Source organism: Rhinopithecus bieti, unplaced genomic scaffold (genome assembly GCF_001698545.2).
Source record: "Rhinopithecus bieti isolate Rb0 unplaced genomic scaffold, ASM169854v2 scaffold_1017, whole genome shotgun sequence".
Lineage (NCBI taxonomy): Eukaryota > Metazoa > Chordata > Mammalia > Primates > Cercopithecidae > Rhinopithecus > Rhinopithecus bieti.
In genome coordinates this window covers 5962746-5984172 of record NW_016803657.1, presented here as the reverse complement: position 1 = coordinate 5984172, position 21427 = coordinate 5962746, and the positions used below count along the sequence as shown (strand labels likewise).

Genomic DNA, 21427 nt, shown 5'->3' with positions numbered 1-21427 from the left:
AGACGCAGGAGGCTGCGTGCTGTGCGGTGAGCCCAGAGCAGGGCGGAATCTCGAGAGGCGGCCTGTTCTGAAGCACCTACCAGCTGACCCCACCCTCCCTCTCACCCCCATGGCCACCCAGGCTGTGACTGCCTTACCGTGCCCCTCACTGATGCTTCCCCATGCCAGGCCACCTCCACTGTGCCTGACTTAGGCCTCAGGCTGGAATCCCCACGGCCCCTTGTACGATCGCTGGCCTGGCCTATCGCCTTGTGGTGTGGTGATCTGTTTCATCTGCCCCAGGCAACCAATACACCCTTGCCATCCAGCTCTCACCCTGCAGTTCTTACCAAGCCATGGCCAGGCACTCATTAGATGCACATTAGACTCCCATGGAATAGGGAGCATAGGCAGATAAGAAATGGAGGTTCAGGTCCTGCTGGAACCTAAACACAGGATTATGAGACCCCAAGATCTGCGTCCACTTTAGGATGTGCCTGTTTGCCGCTCGAGACCCAGTGCAAGGCTTCCCTCTTCCTTCAGTCGGTTTCGGTTTATAAGTAAATTTGGGGAGGACGTTTCCATGTAGGAGACAAATCTGAGACTGACAAGGGTCCTCCCATTCCAGGCGGATGCCCTGGAAAGCCTCAGCGACCTTCGCACTCATCTGGGTGTTGAGCCTCCGAGTATCTGGTCTCTCTTCTTGGGATACTCAGATGAGGGATAAGGAACAGGAACCTTCTAAGCTGTGACCAGGAGATGGCTGAAGATGAGGCCATGGAGCCTCGTCCAAGGACGGATGTGCATGGAACTTCTGGTGCCGCGCTCACTGTGAGGCCCTCACACCACAGCACCATCCTGCTCCCAGGGCAGAGCCACAGCCTTGCCGCACGAGAGTCCCTTTGCTGTGGGTTGAACTGTGTCCCCCTAAAAGACATGTTCAAATCTAAGCCCTGTCGCCTGTGAACCTGACCTTATTTGGAAATAGGGTCTTTGCCCCGAACCTGACCTTATGTGGAAATAGGGTCTTTGCACATGCAATTGGTGATGACAAGGTCATACTGGATTAAGGGGAGGGTCCTAATTTGATGAGTAGAGGGAAATTATGAGAAGAGGGAAGTTTGGACACAGGGTACACAGGTGGAACAACCAGTGAAGATGGGGACAGAGACTGAAGTAATGCGTCATTAAGTGAAAAACGCCAACAGTTGTTGTTGGTCACCGGAAGCTGGAAGAGGCAGGAAGCATCCTCCCTGGAGCCTTCAGAGGGAGCAGGACCCTGCCAACACCCTGAGTTTGGACTTCCGGCCCCCAGAGCTGTGAGAGAATAACGCTCTGCTCTTTCCAATCACCTAACGCATAGTAACTTGTTTTTCTGTCCCCCATAAATAACACATCCTTGCAATCCAAATTCTCTCCCATCCTCACTCTCTGAACCCAGGCACCAAAAGGGGTTGGTTTAGAGAAATCGCTCTCTCTTTGGACTCTTGCTACTCACGAGGCAAAACCCAGACGTGGAGGAAGCGGTGTTCTTTGCTCCCCAGGCTCTCTGATAGAATGACTTGGATAGCGAGCGGGCCTTGCACTGCGGTAGCAACGAGGAACAACACTCACTCACACATGCAACATGCGACATGCACGCACCAGAGGAGCACCGTGTGTACCCAGCGGACTCAGGAGGTTTTCCAAAATGAGGTCTGCTACCACGTTAGCTCAAGCAGCCCCCAGGTCACTGCCGCGCGGGGCTGCAGCAGCTGTCCCTCTCCGTGGACTTTCTGACTCCCCCATGATACTCCCAATTCAGGAAGAGCACGAAGGGATATAATCCCCCCGTCAGGCGCAGAAAAGCATAACGGGAACACCTGAGTGGACCTGCTGCGTCTTTGCAATCCACATCTAAGGGGCCCTGCAAATCCACACCCTTAGACACCACTCTAGCCTGGACACAGCTCCACTCCTGGCCTAGGGGTGTTCGACCCCAGTGTGCAAACCCAGGGCCTGAGAGAGCTGCTGCTTGGGGGGCTGCATCTGAATTCCCAGTGTTCCCCCCATGGTGTGCTTGTCAGTGCCCCACAGCCCTCTTCAATTTTGCTGAAAGTTACAAGGGTCACGTATCCATCCTGTGGGCTGCAGTCCCAGGTCCGAGGACTCCCACTGCCCACCACGGAGCAGAGATGGGGACACGGCGCTGCCTGGCATCTGGCTCCAAATTCTCAAATGGAAGGTGGAGTTGGGCTATTATCTGGGAGGGACTTTTTTTTCTGCTGGCTTTTCCTTTTTCTCTCTTTACCCTTCATTGGCTACCACCAGTGGCTGAGGGGACCTTGGGGCTGGCTCTGCTCCAGCCTTTCTGCTCTGGCCCCGGCTGGCTGCCTTCACAGGGCCGGGGTGTGCTCAGACACCAGGCCAGAACCGCTGAACCAGAGCCCGGGACTTCAATGTCAAATGAGGCTCTCTTGTTTTTGCTTTTTTTTTAAGCTATAAAAAAACAAGACACCCCGCTAAATCAGAATCTGAAAATGATGGTTCTGGAATTCAGATGTAACTGGGCATCCCAGGTTTTCTCTGGATACCCGCTCCCTCCCTGGCACTGCTTGCTTTCTGTCGGGACAACCTACAGATGGAAATGCCTTTCAAAGCGCCTCCAGTAATAGAGCTAGAGAAACAAAGCAGAAAGTGAGCCAGCACAGATGAAGGTCTCTCCAGGGTGTGGTGTACCCGAGGCAGCGGCAGATGATCAGTAAGGCACGGCAGGGTCCCTGAGGCACGTGGCCACCCCATCCATCCACACCCTGTGGCCACTGACCACTTTCTCCAGCAGGGAGCCCTTCACCGGCTCAAGGGGTTCCCAGCACTGCTCAACTTGCCAGGAAAACAAAATAAAACCCAAACCTGACCAGGGAGCTATGAGTCTGGGAAGCTGAGAGCTGGCAGAAAAGGAGGAGTAAGAATAGGAGACACAGTCCAGAGGCTGGATGGGGGAGCAGGCAGGGGAGGCTACAGTGTCTGCTGATGGTATTAAATGCTCTTTTTCTTTTCTATGATTTTGATGATAGAGCAGCGTTTGGGATGCCAGCAATAGTCACTCACAGGTGTCCTGCGCTGCTCATTTGCTCCTTCTCCAGCTCCCCCATCTCGGGCCCCCAGTCTCGCTCTGCACCCTTTCCCTTAGGGCTGGGCATGTCAGTCTCCTAAAAACCGGGGGTGCTGATGGGGTTCCTGTTCGGTGTCCTCCCTGTGGAGTCTACAGTATCGCGTTCAGAGCAGCTTTTAGGTTTTCAGTTGTTTTACTCCCACTCTTTAAAAATTAGTCCCTTGTGCTAGGAGTGGACACCGGTCAGCATTGCATGCAATTGCAAACTGGCTCCAGACAGTGTCATGATGAAAGCACTACCAGAGATGTGGGGGCACAGCGGAAATCCTGTGTGTGCATAACACACACACACACACACTTGCACATCCACTCACATCACCACACAAGGGGGTTCCAGGTCATCTGTTCTTTCTTTTTTTTGAGACAGGGTCTCGCTCTGTTGTCCAGGCTGGAGTGCAGGGGTGCGATCAGAGCTCACTGCAGCCTTGACCTCCTGGGCTCAAGCAATCATCCTGCCTCAGCCTCCTGAGTAGCTGAGACTACAGGCCTGCACTACCACACCCGGCTAATTTTTAAATTTTCTGTAGAGATGAGGTCTCACCATGTTGCCCAGGCTAGTCTCAAACTCCTGGGCTTAAGTGATCCTGCAGTTTGCTTTTTCAAACTCTAGTCCTGGTTACTGAGACTGAAATTAAAACCCTTATTTTGTAAGGCATCCTTCTTCAAACGCAACTGTTAGCCACATTGAAATAGAAGGTTTACTTAACCTCCTTCTTAGAAGAAATATAATGGATGGAAAAGTTGGAAAAGTCAGTATGTGAGACTGAAGAGAGGCGATTCTCCACAGGCCATCTGGCTTTCAGAGAGTGGAGACAGACTGGTTTCTGCTCTGAGCCCCAAGCAAGTGTTCTCCATGGCTGTTTGCTCTCCATGGTCATTCTGCTGACTACGTCAGCCATAAAGAGTATCAGCCCTAAAGCGCATCTGTCCTGTGTGACTCGGGCCACTGCAAAGAGGTGGCTCTAAGGGAGGCAGGAGAGCTCTGTGCCCAGGGACCCTCCCACAGGGAGGGAGGGCAGTGCCCGGAGCCACCAGGAAGGCCTGGTGCTCTGGCTCCTTGAAAAGCTGCACCTGTCTCCTCCCACTGACTCACCAAGAGCTCAGGGCATCTTACGGGAGGATCACAGACAAACACTGAGCTCCGCCCCTCGGGGAATGTATTCCAGCCTTGCCATCTCGTTGCATTTATGAGATCTCCTGAGCTATCATGCACCAGGTGCCAGGGAGTGAGTGAGGAAGGCGGCTCTGAAGCCTCAGAGAGGGCGAGCTCTGCCGGGAAGAACTGGAGGATAACTGCAGGGAATGGCGTTTGAGCTGCCCTTAGAGGAGGAGGTGGCTTTTGATGAGGGGAGAAGGGCTGGCCCTCTGTGAGGCAGGCATGGTGCCTGGTATAGCCCCACTAGACGGGAGTGAGGAGTGTGAAGGGCAGGGGCAGGTCTGGGTGGGTCTAGGAGCAGCAGCCAGGCTACGGGGACAGTTCTCAGCGCCTGAACCAGGACTACCCCAGGTCCCAGGTCAGTCCCCACTTGGGTGGGCTCCCCAGAAGGAGACTGGCCAGAAAGGAGCCTCCTCCAATCCACTGGAGCCATGGATGGGCTTGGTGGGTTCCTGGGTTACTGCTATTCCTGGTAACAATCAGTCTTGCAAAAATGCACGTACAGGAACCCTTTGCTGAAGGAGCCCCAGAGACTTCCAAGACCCTGGGGGCTTCTGACTTTCCTCTCCTGGGCCCCTGACAACCACACAGCAACACATCCCCGCTAAAGGCTTTCATCCAGCACACGGCTGTGCACCCAGAGAGCCTGCTTTTTTTGCCCAAGGCTCCTGGTCCACCCAGATGGTCCCAGGTGGTCCTGCTGGGAGTCCTGTCCTTGCTGTTCACACTGGTGATGGGGTGGGAGTGGCTGGAGTCTGGGCAGTGAAGATGAGAGACCTCAGCTTCCATTTCTGGACTCTGGACTGACTATCAGCAGGACGAAGAGGCGAGCAGACAGATCAAAAGCTTACAGGCGGGACTCTGTAAGTACCAGCCAAGCAACTTCACCCTGAGGTCACCTTCAAAGCCTCCCTCTAGCCCCAGATTAGACCCGTGGCAGCTCCAGGCACTGGGACCTCAGAAGGAAGACTGCAGAGGCCTCCAGCCAGCTCTGCAGATACACAGACGAGACAGGATTACAGAGAGCGCAATTTACTTGTGGGGGAGGAGGGAAGCTCGGGTGGGGTGGGGAGGGCTGGATTCAATTCACCAAAATTATCAACTAAGCAGGAAGTTAGGAGGTTGGGACAATAAAAATGTTCTCCCTGGGGACCAAGTGTGGCTTCCCAGCCTCTGGGGCTGGAAGATGGAGGGGAAGGGGCCGAAGGTTACTGATCTTGGACTTGCAGATATTTCTAGTCAAGGTGAATGAGACGATTTAGAGTTATAAGAAAAGGTCAATCTCCCTTGCCCAACAGATAAAATGTCCATCAGCCACCGGGCTGGGGCCACATATGGCCTACAGGCTAACTGATGCTGTTTGCACCAGAAATCCCTGAAGAGTCAAAATGCATCCCCTCCCGGCAGGAGTCTTCCAGGCTTGGGGAGGGGTTACAGGCGGCCATACCCCACCACCCCGAGGGTGGCTTCCTTGAAGGCCGCAGCTGGCGGAGGCCACTCTGTCAGCAGGTGCCATCTTCCCAGTGGGAGCCTCACTTATAAAGGGTCCAGTGGCTTCATGGAGATGCCCAGGCCTGCCTGCATGGGGTTCTGAACTGGGTTCAACCACATTTCCCATTCCTGGACTTTGGGATTAACCTGTCTATAATCCGTGAAAGAGGCTCTCCAACTCCAGAGGTCCTTGGAGGCATCAGTAGGGTAGCTCCATGGAACCCACGAGGTCAAGGTCAGGCTCTAGATTCGGGTCCTGGCCTTGCAGCCACCTTGCAGTATAAGCTTGGGCTGGCTGCTCAAACTCCCAGGCTCAACCCCACGCCCACAACAGGCAGAAGTCTGGCCAGATGGTTTCCAGCGTATTACATGACTTTAAACAAAAGATTCGCTTTGCACCACAGACCCGTGTCCCCAGCCAGCCCTTCGCATGTCCCTGACTCTGCATATGCCCAGGGGCAGGCCATGTTCGGGTCTTGTTCATGTTTCAATGCCCACAGCACCTGGGCCAGGCCTCAGCCATGACGGATGCTTAGCCAGAGCCCTGGGGTGGAGTGGGACTTGCTGGAGTTCAAGATGACCTCATCTGTGTGTCACTGCACCCTGGCTTGGCCATCTGTGTGGAGAGAAGCTTGAAGGGAACTGGGAGCCCACCTCAAAACACCTTCCCTCAGCCTGCCATGCCTCAAAACACCTTCCCTCGGCCTGCCATGCCTCAAAACACCTTCCCCCGCCTGCCACACCTCAGAAATTTGTCAGCAGCCTTCATGGAGGTTCTTCATTTTTCAAAAGCCCGTTTTTTTTGTTGTTGTTGTTTGTTTTTGTTTTTTTCCGAGACAGAGTCTCACTCTGTCGCCAGGTTGGAGTGCAGTGGCATGATCTTGGCTCACTGCAACCTCCTGGGCTGCTCACTGTAGCCTCCTGGGTTCACACAATTCTCCTGCCTAAGCCTCCCAAGTAGCTGGGACTACAGACATGCACCACCATGCCCAGCTAATTTTTGTATTTTTAGTAGAGACAGGGTTTCACCATGTTGGCCAGGATGATCTCGATCTCTTGACCTCGTGATCTGCCTGCCTCAGCCTCCCAAAGTGCTGGGATTACAGGCATGCCAAAGCAAAAGCGCCTGTTTAAATGCAAATGACCTGGTAGGAGTGTGCCTGGGTTTCATCACCAGGTAGGGGAGGCAGGAGGAAGTCAATGCTCTGGGGAAGACCTGGGAGGGTGGGCATCTTGGAGGCCGCAGGGTTGAGTGGAGGGAAGGCCTGGCGGTGGGAGGAGGCAGGACCTGCATGGAAAGCCTCCCTCCTTCCAGCTGCCTGCACGGGGACCCCTGGGCCCCTTGCCATTGCTGGCCTCTGTGGAACTTCCCACCCAGCTCTCTCTGCTGAGGTGGGGAGCAGCAGGGCAGGACCTAACTCTCCCAGTTCTAGAGACAGGGAGCTGGGCTGAGGGAAGCTCAACCACGTGCCACTGTCTCCTGCAAGTTCAGGCAGAGCTGGTGCCTAAATCCCAATCTGATCCGGCCACCATGGTTCCCCGGGCATCCGAGCTTTCACTTTCCATCCTGTGCCTTCTGCTTCCTGGAAAGTAGGACAGGGATTCTCTCTGGAGTTCGTTCCTGATGGTTCTGAGAGCACAGGAGGCTCAACACGCAATCGCCACGGGACACACCACCAGCGATGTCACCCCTGAGCCTTTCCTCGGGCTGTGCCAGGGGCCCCGAGCTTCTCTAGCCTTTCACCACAGGAGCCCGTCCGTCCCACAAAGTGCGTTCAGATGCCCCTCCAGCCAGAGTTAGTTTTGTTCCTTCTGCTGTCTTCCTAGCAATGCCTTTTAGAGCCCACCACGCTTAATGAAAGCTCTTCACATTCTGCGGCCTGCTTCGGTCCCCTCCAGAGCTCAGCACCCCATGCAAGAGCTGGTCCTCTGTGGATGATGGCACAAGTGAAGAGAAAAAGAAACAACCCCAAGATGTGTTCTGAAGCGGTGGGATGCCTCCCCGCCTTTGCCCAGGCAGATGTAACCCTCCTCTGGGAAGGTGCCTGTTACACTGAGAGCCTCCCGCAGGGTGTGATCCATTGCTTAGGAATTTTTTCTTTGCTAGAAAACAGCCTCAAAACCCACTTACAGGCTGGGCACAGGGGCTCATACCTGTAATCCCAGCCCTTTGGGAGGCCAAGGAAGGAGGATCGCTTGAGTCCAGGAGTTTAAGACCAGCCTGGGAAATACAGTGAGGCTGCATCTCTATGAAATTTTTTAAAGAAGTAGCCAGGCATGGTGGTGCACAGCTGTAGTCCTAGCCACTGGGGAGGCTGAGGTGGGAGGATCTCTTGAGCCTAGGAGTTGGAGGCTACAGTGAGCTATGATTGCTCCATTGCACTCCAACCTGGGTGACAGGGAAAGACCCTGTCTTTAAAAGAAAACACAAGCCTGGGCATGGTGGCTCACGCCTGTAATCCCAGCACTTTGGGAGGCCAAGGTGGGTGGATCACCTGAGGTCAGGGGTTTGAGACCAGCCTGACCAACATGGTGAAATCCCGTCTCTACTGAAAATACAAAAATTAGCTGGGCCTTGGTGGTGCAGGCCTGTAATCCCAGCTACTCAGAAGGTTGAGGCAGGAGAATCACTTGAACTCGGGAGGCAGAGGTTGCAGTGAGCTGAGATCGCATCACTGCACTCCACCCTGGGAGACAGAGGGAGTTCTAATCCTTAGTTTTCAAACAGAACTGGACCCCATGCAAGGCAAGGATTGACTGTCCAACTAAGAAGAATCAAGCCTGACAGTCTACTATGGGAGGCATTTAAATGGGTCTGTAGCCTTGAAATTACAGCCCCGTGTTTGCTTTTTTTTTTTTTTTTTTTTTTGAGGTGGAGTCTCGCTCTGTCGCCCAGACTGGAGTGCAGTGGCCAGATCTCAGCTCACTGCAAGCTCCGCCTCCCGGGTTTACGCCATTCTCCTGCCTCAGCCTCCCGAGTAGCTGGGACTACAGGCGCCCGCCACCTCGCCCGGCTAGTTTTTTGTATTTTTTAGTAGAGACGGGGTTTCACCGTGTTAGCCAGGATGGTCTCGATCTCCTGACCTTGTGATCCGCCCATCTCGGCCTCCCAAAGTGCTGGGATTACAGGCTTGAGCCACCGCGCCCGGCCTTTTTTTTTTTTTTTTTTTTTCGAGACAGGATTTTGCTCTTGTTGCCCAGGCTGGAGTGCCATGGCGTGATCTTAGCTCACTGCAACCTCCACCTGCTGGGTTTAAGCGATTCTCCTGCCTAAGCCTCCCGAGTAGCTGGGATTACAGGTGCCCACCACCATGCCCAACTAATTTTTGTATTTTTAGTAGAGACAGAATTTCACCATATTGGCCAGGCTGGTCTCGAACTGACCTCAGGTGATCGACCCACCTCAGCCTCCCAAAGTGCTGAGATTATAAGCGTGAGCCATTACGTCTGTTTTTTTTTGAGGCAGAGTCTCCCTCTGTTGCCCAAACTGGAGTGCAGTGGCCGGATCTCAGCTTACTGCAAGCTCCGCCTGTCGGGTTCACGCCATTCTCCTGCCTCAGCCTCCCGAGTAGCTAGGACTACAAGCGCCCGCCACCTTGCCTGGCTAGTTTTTTGTAGTTTTTAGTAGAGACAGGGTTTCACCGTGTTAGCTAGGATGGTCTCGATCTCCTGACCTTGTGATCAGCCCGTCTCGGCCTCCCAAAGTGCTGGGATTACAGGCTTGAGCCACCGCGCCCGGCCCTGTGTTTGCATTTTTAAAGAGATTACTTAAAAAAAAAAAAAAAAAAAAAAAAAAAAAAAAAAAAAAAAAAAAAAAAAAAAAAAAAAAAAACACGTTTACAGGTGAAACATTTTATTTGGAATGCAAATCTATATTTAAACTGAGTTTCTTTTTCTTTGTTCTTTTTGTTCTGATGCAGTAAATTACTCATAATTTTAATTATACTTCAATTGCCTGGCAGTTGACAAGCATTTATTTCTATAGGACGTTGTATTGACCACCTCCTGTTCTTGCAATTAGTTTGTTCTGCTGGGCTCTGGAGGGGGACGGCTGAGGCACACACCAGCCCGGCTCCTCCAGGCGGCACTAGGCACGTCCCTGAGCTGTCCAGCGGCACCAAGGGGGGCTCAAGCCCTGCACCATCCACTGGGGCCGACAGCAGGTGATGTCTTCACAACCCTTGTTTGGCGGAGGTGACGCATCCCAGCGCTGACACTCACTGCCTTTATAGGAAAGAAGCTTACCTAGGTGAGGTATTGGCAGGCTGCTGCCACGTTGACAAAGAAAATGGGAATTTTCTGGTAGGATTCAGCATGGTATAGAGTGCCAATGTTCTTGTGGTCGACCGTGTTGGTGCAGGTTAGGAAACGAGCACTTGGGACTTTGCGTTTCCATTTTGAACGTCTCTGACCTCCCACTGGAGACCCTCATGGGAGTCAGGGCTGAAGCTCGGGTCTGGGGGTCTGGTGGGCCCCAAAGACTGGAGATGTTGCATGAGACCTGAGCTCAGCTTTGTGACCTTCTGTTCTTACAAAGGAGGAACCCGGAGCCAGAGGGGCCTCTAAGGGCCACAGTCCCCCGATGGTAAGTTGCGGGTGGGTCCTTTGCCACTTTGCCAGTGGCTCCCAGACAGATCAGGGGCTGTGGCTTCCCAGGGGCAGGGGTGGGGCCCAGGCTGTTTTCTTGGTTCCCACTCTGGGCCCCTTATGCTCTGGTAAGCTCAGCAGGGTTGAGTGCCACAGAAGCGCTCTTCCAGTTCCACCAGGAGACGCTGGGACATTCTTTCATCCCCTGGAAATGTTCCTATCCTACCTAGAGAAGGTAGATCCCTTAGCAAGACAAAGGCAGCCAGGACGCAGCCCCGCACACCTCCACGGACACTTGAAGGAGATTACACGCTTTTCACAGACCCCAGCTTGTTAAACGCCCACTCTCCATCCCTCAGACAAGTGGCAGTAGCAAGTGATATGCGGGTGAATCACATAAATTGCCACTTTCATACTTAAAACATAGTCATATTTCATAGGATCATATGGCAAGATGGGGGAAGCAGAGCCCCTCCCAAGCTCCTCCGGCTGGCCCCACCCACGGCCCAGCCAGGCTCTGGTCACTGGGTTCCTCTCTTGCATCTCTAGCACCACACACCTCAAGCCCATGCCCAGGAAGGCTGAGGCTGGCGCTGCTCACTCAGCATGTCTCTCTCCCGGCCCAGCAGGCATCTCTGGCACCTGCTGTCCTAGCCTGGGCCTCGTCCTTCGTGCTGCAGAGTGAAGCCACTGCTCCTTGGAGTGGCCCCTCTGCAGGGCCCTGGAAGACACTCTGTCTGGGACACCTTCTGGTGGTCTCGGCTGTGTTTCCCAGCATCCCTTCCATTTCCCGCAGCCCCTCCTTTCCACAGAACCCCTTCCTGTCTCCCTCGTACCAGTGGAGGGCATGTGGCTGGGAAACTCCCTCGCTCTCCAAGGCCATGTCCAGACCATTGTTCTCCTCTTGATTTTCTCCTGATTTCCCGAACCATCATTCCCACCTGCTGCCTCGGGCACCCTGCCATTGTCCTTGAGGACAGCATCAGCTCCGAGGAAAAATCTCGCGTCCATCAGACCGCCCTCCCGACCCCAGCCCAACCCCAGCTCCCAGCAGCCACTCCTAGGCTGACCTGGCCTCACGCTGCACCCGCCCCACGCCAGCCCCATCCTACCATGTTCCCAGCTCCCTGGCAAGGCAGCCCCCACTCTGGCCTCGGGAACTTCCCTGCGGGCCAGAAGCTTCAACTCTGCCCTCGTGCTTGGCCCCCTGCCCGTCCGTCTGTTGTGTCTGTTACCAGCCAAGTTCCAGCCCTCAGGAAACTCAACATCTGCCTGCCCCGGACCCGGGCCACACGGCGCAGCTCCCCACCCCACTCTTCAGCTGGGATCGCCCTGGGGCCTGCAGCTCTTCCTTTGGCAGTTCTGTCCCTCTGTTATATTTGTCATCAATGTACTCGTTAGTAAGCATTGCCCAAAATTGAAACTAATGGAAAGAGACGGCAGCGTGTCTTTCAATGCCTTACCGGAGCATTGCTGAGCAGGCCCACCAAGGAGTCTGTGATTATCTGGAAGAACATGCCTTTGTTTGACTCACCGCGCACTGGAGATTAAAGACCCAGACTTAGCCAGGCACAGAGGCTCACGTCTGTAATCCCAGCACTTTAGGAGACTGAGGCGGGTGGATCACCTGAAGTCAGGAGTTCAAGACCAGCCTGGACAACATGGTGAAACCCCGTCTCCACTAAAAATACAAAAGTTGGGTGTAGGGGCATGCGCCTGTAATCTCAGCTACTTGGGAGGCTGACGCAGAAGAATCGCTTGAACACGGGAGGCAGAGGTTGCAGTGAGCCTAGATTGTGCCATTGCACTCCAGCCTGGTGACAGAGCAAGACTCCGTCCCAAAATAAGAATGTAATAATAAAAATAATAATAATAATAAATAAAGACCCAGACTTCGAGAAAATATGTACAATCCGGTAGTTAAATTTTGTCTGGTTGCAAATGACTTCTCTAGAAAAGCTAACTCCAGCGGTTGCAGTTTTACTGCCCTGTAGGGCAATAACCAATTTGTGTATACATAGAAACCTTGCTCCTACGTCCTCGGTGAAATGCCGAGACATACCCAGTTCCTCCAGCGCTCTCAGACTGACCTCCCCATCCTGCCCGTCCCTCCCGAAAAAGGGGAGTCAAGTTCACTCTCTGCATGCATCGCAGCCCTGCTCCCAATGTTTTGGAAATTACACTGAGATGATAACTGACACCATTTCCCCCTTGCGTTTGTGAGTCTGAGGGGGTGTCTCCTTGGTTCTACTCTCAAACGCTTAGCTCAGGGCTCCGCTTGAAGTCCATGTCCAGCCATCGTGGCTGAACATGCAGGGAAATGAGAACACATTTGACAAAATGCACGTGATTCCCCGCGCTCTTACCTGCCACTGTATCAGGACAGAGGACGTGGTGTGTGGCGTCGCTGAGACGGATCCCGGGGGCTCTCCTGGAACTGAAACACACAGGAGAGAAAAGCAGGGATCAGGGTGGTTGTTATGGTCTGCCGCCCTTCCCAGGGCCACCCTCAGGGAGTGTGGGAGGCTGATGAGCCCTGCCTCCTTCCTTCTCCAGGGGTCCCCTTCTCCTGCCCTTCCTTGGGGCTTCCCGGAGCTTCTCCTTCAAAGCCTGTGCCCAGGATAGGAGGAACCCAACCCTAACAATGGCCCTGAGAAACAGATCCAGACTGGGCTCTCCCTGTGGTGGACATTCTGAGAGCCACCCCTCCAGAGAGGCTGTCCTGGAGCTCTCTGGCTCGAGACCTTCCCTGCAGGGCTCAGATCTTCTGGGAGAGGCAGGGAACATATTTTTTTTTTTTTTTTTTTTTTTTTTAGATACCTAGGTGAGAGCTACTTTTCCTGAATAGGACACATGATCATGCCATGTCACTTGGTTTGAAACACTAAAGGGCTATCAGGAAAGGGGGTCAATTTCTGGTGAGGCTGCAGCTGGCTGGGACAGCAGGGTGAAGTAAAGAGGGATCTGCCATGGTTCTGCTCTGCTCTCTGGAGGGACAAGGTTGGTTTGACCTCTGCCCATGGCCATGCCCTGCACTCTGGCCAAACTAAACTTTTTGTCATCTGCCACATCCAAGAGACCTTCTGTGCCCCTCTTCCCTGCCTCCTCTGCTCCCTCCAAATCTGTGTGGTCCTGTCTTGGCATATTGAACTGAATTCTTATGCCTCCCCAGCTGTAAGATCCTGGGGGTCCAGCAGAAGCACGATATGCATTCTGCATCCAGTCCATATTCACTGAACGGAATGAGGATGTTCTTCCCACAGGCCCGCTTGTGCATCTAGCAGATGCCTCTCCACTCAGAACCCAAGATTGGGTCCCAGGGTCACCTGCTCTGTGATTTTCCTCTGGACCTGAGAGGCACCCCCTTGTCAGCCCTGGCCGTGCCTGCATCAGTCACACCTCCACCGTCCCTGTTCTGCTTTAGGAATGGGTCTCCCTCCAACCCTCTTAATCTCCTGTGGTTCCAGTTTAATGGTGGGCCCTCTAGCCAGCTTCCTGACAGCCCTGGTGACACAGCAGTGCCATTACAGGGAGTTCTCAATGTCCTCGAGTTGTGAGGTTGTGCAGTGAAATATAAATCACTGTAAGAAGACACTGTTCATCAGTAAACTGTACACATACTCAGAGGACTCTCCCTATCATGCCAAGGGTTTCCCAACCCCTGGAGAGAGTCTGTGCCTGCCAATCTCTAGATAGTGTAAGACAATACAACACAAATACAATGCAAATCCATTGCAAAAAGAAAACTGCACATCCCGGGAAAGACGATTGACAAGATAGGTGCATCAAAGCCCAATTTGAATATCAAAGGATAAGAAAGGCCTCCGGAGTCTGAAGAGGCCCTTGAATATTTTTTTCAACAATGGTCCTTTTGGATGCCACCCTGGAGGGCAAAGGAGGCTGTTGCACTTTGCTGTCACACAATCTGTCAGAGAGATTATGACAATGACATCAGCTCGTGTGGGTTTTTGTCCTTTATTCTAAGATTTAGTGCTTAGTTGCAAACATTACCTCAACTGTGTTAAAGGTAAGGTTAAAATGAATGCATTTATATAGTGTTTGTTTTGTAATTTGGTTGCTGCAAAGCCTTTCCCTTGTGGTTTAGTGTGACATTGGTCTCCACTTTAAGTGGGGAAGGCTTGTCCAGTTACAAGTAGCCTGGGCCTCCAGGTTTGCTACAATAAAGCTGTGCAGTATTTGCATGTAACCTGCACACATCCTCCTGAATACTGTAAATCATTTCTAGGTTACTCATCAGTCCTCCTGCAATCAATGTTCTAATTTGTAACACTGTTATATAACAATGTTGCAATGTTATAATTGTAGGCACCCTTATGAGTAACCTAGAAATTGTACAATGTCATAATACTCTCCAAACAAATACATAGTTGTTACACTGTATTTCTTTAATTTGTATTTTTAACTTTTTTCCTGAACATTTCAATCCACAGTTGGTTGAATCCAAGGATGTGGGACCCTTGGACAGTGAGCTCCTGGGACTGATCCCAGTTCCTCAGGGCCCAGCAGGGCTCACTAAGGCCCTGGACCACCCCATACACCCAGGGCGGCTCCTCTCCTCCTCACTGGCTTTCCCCACAGCTCCAATAAATCCCAGGATTTGTGCTCAGAAAACAGTTGGGCGAGAGGCAGGAGCCACAGAAGCCAGACAGTGCTTTTCTAGGGGCAGGTGCACTTTTCCTGGAAGCACAGCTGGCGCCTGTTGGAGGCTCCTGCGGGTTCTGCTCTGCTGGGAGTGCAGGGTTTGCAGCAAAACAGCCTCTATGAGTTGCTGAGAAGCCAGGAATGGTTTGCTCAACTCCTCTGCTGGTCCCTGAGGCCAAGGGAGGCCTGTGCGGGAGAAGCCACACTTCCAGGTCATCAAGAGAGCAGAACGGAAGATGTGAGGTCACAGGGTGAGCCAGTTGGAAACTGGTTTATTGGAAAATTCTTCCACTGGAGCGTTAAATGGAAAAGACAGTGCTTTGGGGGTCGGCTGCGGGAATGATGATGAAGCGCTGCTGGGTGAACTAAGTGCTGGGTTTCCGGCCTGGGAGCTGAGCTATTCCCCACCATCCATTCTTTTCCATCCCACCTGTCCTGTGATCACCACTGGACGCGGCTGATAGAGCTGCCTCCTGGGCTTGCCACAGGCCTGGGCCACACAGAATGACAATCCATCTTCAGGCCCAACACCGCCGAGATAGGATGGAGCAGGTGAAACCACCACCTGGAGCTCTAAGGAGACCGCACCTCCCATCACTTACCTGCGCTGTTGTCAGAGAGTGGCTCGTGAATGAGAAAAACTGGGAAAATCTCTTAAAATCCAGCTACCCACTGACATTTATTTTTAATGACCCTATCAATTATTCAATTTCTGGGATGCTAATGGATAGCAGGGGCTTTGGAAGCCAATCAAAGAGCCTTCCATTCCATTTGGAAGCCCTTGAAACCTTGATTTATGACCACAGGCTGTGCGGAAACCCTCCGAGCTGTCTGTCACTAATGGAATTCTACTGCTTGCCACCGCTCCCTGGTGACCCCTTCCTGGCTCAAGACGAAAGTGGGGCCTAAGTGTCTCGGGCTCCAGGGGCAGTGGCCAGGAACGCAGTCTGGGCCCCGGGTTGCTCACCATCCTGCAGCGTGGTCACCGCCTCTGTCTCCGAACTGAAGTCGCTGTCCCCAATGTCATTGGTAGCTTTCAGGCGCAGCTTGTAGGAGGTGAAGGGCCTCAGTCTGCAATGTGGAAGAGACCGTGACTGCCGGGGCCCTGCCTCCCTGTCCTGCCCTCAGGTGCTCCTGGTGGAGCCCTGGGAAGAGGGGCAAATCCCTCCCCTGCCCTGAGAGCTCTGGCCTCCTGTGTGGGCCCGAGACAGGTCAGCGAGGAGGCTGTTCTTGGGTTGGACTCAATCACTTCCCAGGTGCAGTGAGCAGGGGCTTTAAGAGGACCCTGGACCTGTCCTGGGAGAAGCCATTGAACACCTGGATGGTCGAAATCCTCAGGGAGAAAGGAGTTGCACAGAGGGCAGTGAGTGTAGGCGTCCTGGCCAGGGGGAAGATTCTGCTCAGGGCTCCTTGGGGAGGCACTGCCAACCCCTCACTGGAGCCACCTCTGCCACTCCGGTGGGTACCTCACTGCTCTCCAAGGGATCCAGAGAACTCCTCAGGAAGTGCTAACTCCCCGGGCCCTTGTGCTGATCCGGAGCGTAAAATGAGTTCCCGCCTGATTCCCACGCTCCGTCCTCCTGGAGCTCTTTACTGGCCAGGCCCAGCCTTGCAGGGCTCTCTAGGGTCCACTTCCTGCCCGGCTGCAGGCAGAGACCCATCGGCCCCGCATCCCTACCATTCGCTGGGGCTGACATGGTGCCAGGCACTTGGCAAGTGCAACCCCTTCCAACCCACGCGAGCTCTGGGAGAGGAGGCATCATTATTCCCATTTCGAGGATGATAAAATGGAGGCCCATTGCTGCAGGACCAGTAAATGGCAACAGTCACATGTCACTTTACAAAAGACCACATCCTGTCAAGCATCCAAGTGAAAAATGCCCCCAGCCCTTCGTTGGAGATTTTAACGGGACTAATGCTTCCCTGAGGTGCCTTCCGGTGTTAGCACTTCAGGCCTACTTCCATCTGCTCACCCACCTTCCTTCCTCCCTTTCTTCCTCCCTCCCTCCCCTCCTTCCTGCCTTCTCTCCCTTCTTTCTCCCTTCCTGCTTTCCTTCCTTCCTTCTTCCCTTCCCTCCTTCCTTCTCTCCCTTTCACCTCCCTTCTCTCCTTCCTTTTCTCTTCCCTTCCATTCCCTCCTTCCTTTCCTTTCTTACTCCTTCCTTCCTTCCCTTTCTTCTTCCCTTCCCTCCTTCCTTTCTTCATTCCTCCCTCCCTCCCCTCATTCCTTCTTTCTCTCTCTTCTTCCTCCCTTCCCACTTTCTTTCCTTCCTTCTTCCCTTCCCTCCTTCCTTCTCTCCCTTCCACCTCCCTTCCCTCCTTCCTTTTCCCTCCCTTTTCTTCATTTCCTTTTTCCTTCCTTCCTTCCTTCCATCCGTCCAGCTATTCCACATGCAATGGGTCTCCTGTGCCAAGCCCCATGCCATGTCTGAGACTAAGACTTCAGCCAAACTCTTTTGTGCAGATGATGCTGGGATCTTGGTGAAGCCCTAGCTGGTCAGGGACCTGCCCTGCAGCCCATGCATGCTCAGTCACTGGCTGGTTCCTCTCAGATGCCCTTTATTTGACTTCTGAATGAGCAAGTGAGGAAGCTGCTCTGTTCTCCTCCCTGGCGGGCAGTGGCTCTTCATAGATGAGGGCTCCACCCTCCTCAGTTTCCAGCCCAGAAAACTCGGGGTGCCTCAAGACTCTCAACCTCTATTACTCATGTCTAAAAGTCTCCTCAACTATCACTGTAAGCCGAAGCCCTCATCACCTGAAAACCAGTCTTCTGTCCTCACTCCCAATGGAATCTGTAAACCAGTGGCTTTCAAATGGAACCTTGTGGATCTCCAGGACTCTGAAGCCTCTGACATCCAGAGCCCCACATGGCCCGTATCAGCCAACAGCAGCTCCATGCCCATCGGGTTTATGCATTTGGGTTGGGTCATATTTGGTTTAAGGGAAGGATTCTGCTTTTTAGAAAACTGATAACCATTTTTGGAAATCATGATCAGATGCTATTCCTGCTTTCAGGTCCCCATCCTGCCTAAGACCAGGTGACAGTGTTTCTCTACCAGTTCACACCTCAAGGCATGTTTTTCCACTGCAACCCTCCAGAACCTGGTCTGATCTTGCTACTTCCCAGTCCCTGACTGCAGGCACATCTCAGCCCCTCTGCATTCAGCGTCCACAACTGGAAAAATAGCCACAGGAGGCAGCTGGCCTTGGCCCCAGCTTTAATGGAGATGCTTCTGAAGTCCGACCATAAAATGACCTTTGCTCCAGGTTTCTGGGAGATAGCCTTTGCTAAGTTAAAACAAACCATCTCCTCTCTGTTCCTAGCATCCTAGGAGTTATTTTGTCTCGTCTGGGTGATAATCATGTGTTTTCTCCCGTGACCTCCCTGCCTCATCCATCTGCGCCGCCCACCATAGCCCCACTGGCTCCTTCTCCTGTACCAGGAGGCAGCAGAATGGGCATTAGGAACGTGGACCCCAAATTAAAACTGCCTGGCTTCTACCTCCCAGTTAACCTGGGACAGCATACTTTGCCTCAGTTTCCTTATCTGGGCTGATAATAGCACAGGCATCATGAAACGGATATGAGGCTTAAACTCAGGTGAGGCACTCAGCAGAGAGTCAGGCATGTGGTGCAAGCTTGCTACGGATCAGCTGTTCCCATGGACCTGTAAGCATTCGCTGAGATGGCCCTGCCCTGTGTCTCCTGTGCCCTGTTCCTTCCCTTCATCTTCTGCATCATGATGGGTGACATTTCCTTGATGACTGTCTGTCTTTACAAGACTCAGCATCCACGAGGACAGGGACTGAGTCGGCCTCCTTTCCTGCTGTACCCCAAGAGCCAAGAACACCCAGGAGGCGCTCAGCAGATCTGTGAGAGGAAGGATTGAATAAGGACGCTATTCCCCATTGCTGAAGTTTCTCGGGGTGGGGAGGGGGGTTGCCTATGAGGACATATAAATACCAGAGTCACATCTGGCACACAGTAGATGTTGCAGAAATGATGTGTTTACTTATTTATTTATTTACGATTATGCTTACTTATTGATGTATTTGCTTTCTCACTGGCCTCTGGCATTGAATTGTAATTATACTCAGCACTGCACTGTTTAGTACTTCACGCTTTGCTATGATTTGGGGGTTTGGAGCCACACTGCAAGCTCCTTGAAACCCCTCTTTCTCCACTGTCCTGCCTGGATCTGGCACTGAGTCAGGCACACGTGGTGTGCCGTAAATACGTGTCAGGTGGCTGGACAAATCAGCCTGGCTCCCAGACAAATGGGGTCGGGTGCGCAGGAGGACAGACAGCAGAGTTCCTAGCGTGAGGCCTGTGTTTTGCCGGACTCACTTCATTCAACAAGGATTGATTAAGTGTCTTTGCGAGCTGCAGGGAACACAGAATGCGGATCTGCGGGAGGTAACCCTCTCGGTGGAAGCCACACCAGTGCCCTGAAACCAGGCAGAATGCAGCTCCAGCAGCCTATGGGAGGAGCAGACCCACTGCCCAAATAAGACAGGCAGCAGGCAGAGCTATCATCCCCTCTCCTGGCCCTGCAGTCCTAGACGGTAGCGTCCTCTGTGCACTCACCCCAACCTGCCTCTTCACTTCCCTGCAGCGCTGCTCTTGTGGATGACTGGTCTACCTCCTAGGCCAAATGTCTGATCCTTGAGCCCCCCGCCCCCATTGCTCCTGCCACGCTCCCTCCTGTGGCAGAGCAGGACTTTGGTGACTCCTTGATAAAGGAACAAACGCCCACAGGATGCAAGAACACCCTCCTGCAACCCTTCTAACTCCCCCTAGTTCTGCACTCTGTTCATGCTTCCAAGCCAGCCCAAAACTCTGCTTTGGAGTGGGCCTGGCAGGATTCCAATGCTGGCTCTGCCACTACTCACTGGAGCAAGTCAGTGTCTGACAGCCTCGCTGTATTCGGCTATGGACACGGAGATAGCAGCACCCGGGCTTCCAGGGCTGTTGTGAAAATGACATCGCATCACCCATCGTCATGGAGTCGGGTGGATCGTGGCGCACAGCAGGCAATGAATAAACGTGATGTGCTTTTTCCTGTCTTCCCGAAAGCTTTCTCTGGCTCCCCTGCCCCGGAGCCCTCACTCATCCCCAGGAAGCATCGACGCTGCCTGGTGCCCCACCCCGGGCCTTTGCTCATTCTCCGTGCCTCACTTCCCAAATCTCCGTGTGCAAACTCAGAAGCTGGATAGATTTAGGGCTATTTTTGAGAAAACATCTGCCATCTAATCTCTTTCTTCTAATCATCCCAAACTCAGGAAATAAATAATGTGGGTAATACAGGACCCTCACCATCTGAACTTGCTATCAGAACTCTTGCTACCCCAAATCAATAACCAATCTATTCAGAAAGCCAGTTAGTACTCGTACTGCCTCAGATGGCTAATCACATACACAAACTTGACCTCTACAGCCAAAGTGTTCTGGAATGGGCGTCGGGGAAGGACACAGCTTAAGTTCCATGTTCCTGCCTCAGAGCTAAATGCAGAGTCTTAAACAGGAGGAGCTCCATTCATTCATTTTGGTTCTAATATAAAATGGATGAGTGCTGAGCATCTTTCTAAAGCGATTCACTGCTGTCTTTATTTGCTTATCTGAAAGGCACTAAAAATGTTTCTTAAGAATTCACTATTGGCCGGGCCTGGTAGCCCATGCCTGTAATCCCAGTACTTTGGGAGGCTGAGGTGAGAGAATTATTTGAGGTCAGGAGTTTGAGACCAGCTTGGGCAACACAGTGAGACCCTGTTTCTAAAAAAAAAAATTTAAACATTAGCCAGGCATGATAGCATGTGCCCGTAGCCTTAGCTACTCAGGAGGCTGAGACAGGAGGGTATGTTGAGCCCGGGAGTTGGAGGCTGCAGTGAGCGATGATGGAGCTACTGCACTCCAGCTCGGGTGACAGACAAAAACAAATAACCAACCAACCAACCAAACACAAACACTTAGACCTCACTATTGTATCACAAAGAATATCAAGCTCATGTATCACATCCTTGGCCAAGTCCATCTGATTCTTTTTTTTCTTCTTTTGAGACGAAGTCTCACTCTCTCGCCCCGGCTAGAGTGCAGTAGCGCACTCTTGGCTCACTGCAATCTCTGCTGCCCAGGTTCGAGCAATTCTCCTGTCTCAGCCCCCTGAGTAGCTCGGGTTACAGGCGCCCACCACCACACCTGGCTAATTTTTGTATTTTTAGTAGAGAGACGGGGTTTCACCATGTTAGCCAGGCTGGGCTCAAACTCCTGACCTCATGATCCATCCTCCTGCCTCAGCCTCCCAAAGTGCAGGGATTACAGCCATGAGCCACCACACTCAGTTCATCTGAGTCTTAAATAATGGTATTTTAAAAAATTACATTATATGGAAAAGAAAAAAG

At 52.8% G+C, this 21427-nt stretch overlaps 1 protein-coding gene across 8 annotated transcripts in view; it reads right to left on the bottom strand.

Moving 5' to 3' along the window:
* Positions 1 to 21427, bottom strand: part of SDK1 (sidekick cell adhesion molecule 1) — a 954524-nt gene that overhangs the window by 100556 nt on the left and 832541 nt on the right. For all 8 annotated transcript variants that reach the window (XM_017894742.1, XM_017894733.1, XM_017894760.1 and 5 more), the window contains 2 exons: positions 15997 to 16100; positions 12734 to 12804 (listed from right to left, as the gene is read on the bottom strand). In XM_017894742.1, the coding sequence (XP_017750231.1) occupies positions 12734 to 12804; positions 15997 to 16100 (175 nt within the window). The remainder of the gene's footprint in view (positions 1 to 12733; positions 12805 to 15996; positions 16101 to 21427) is intronic.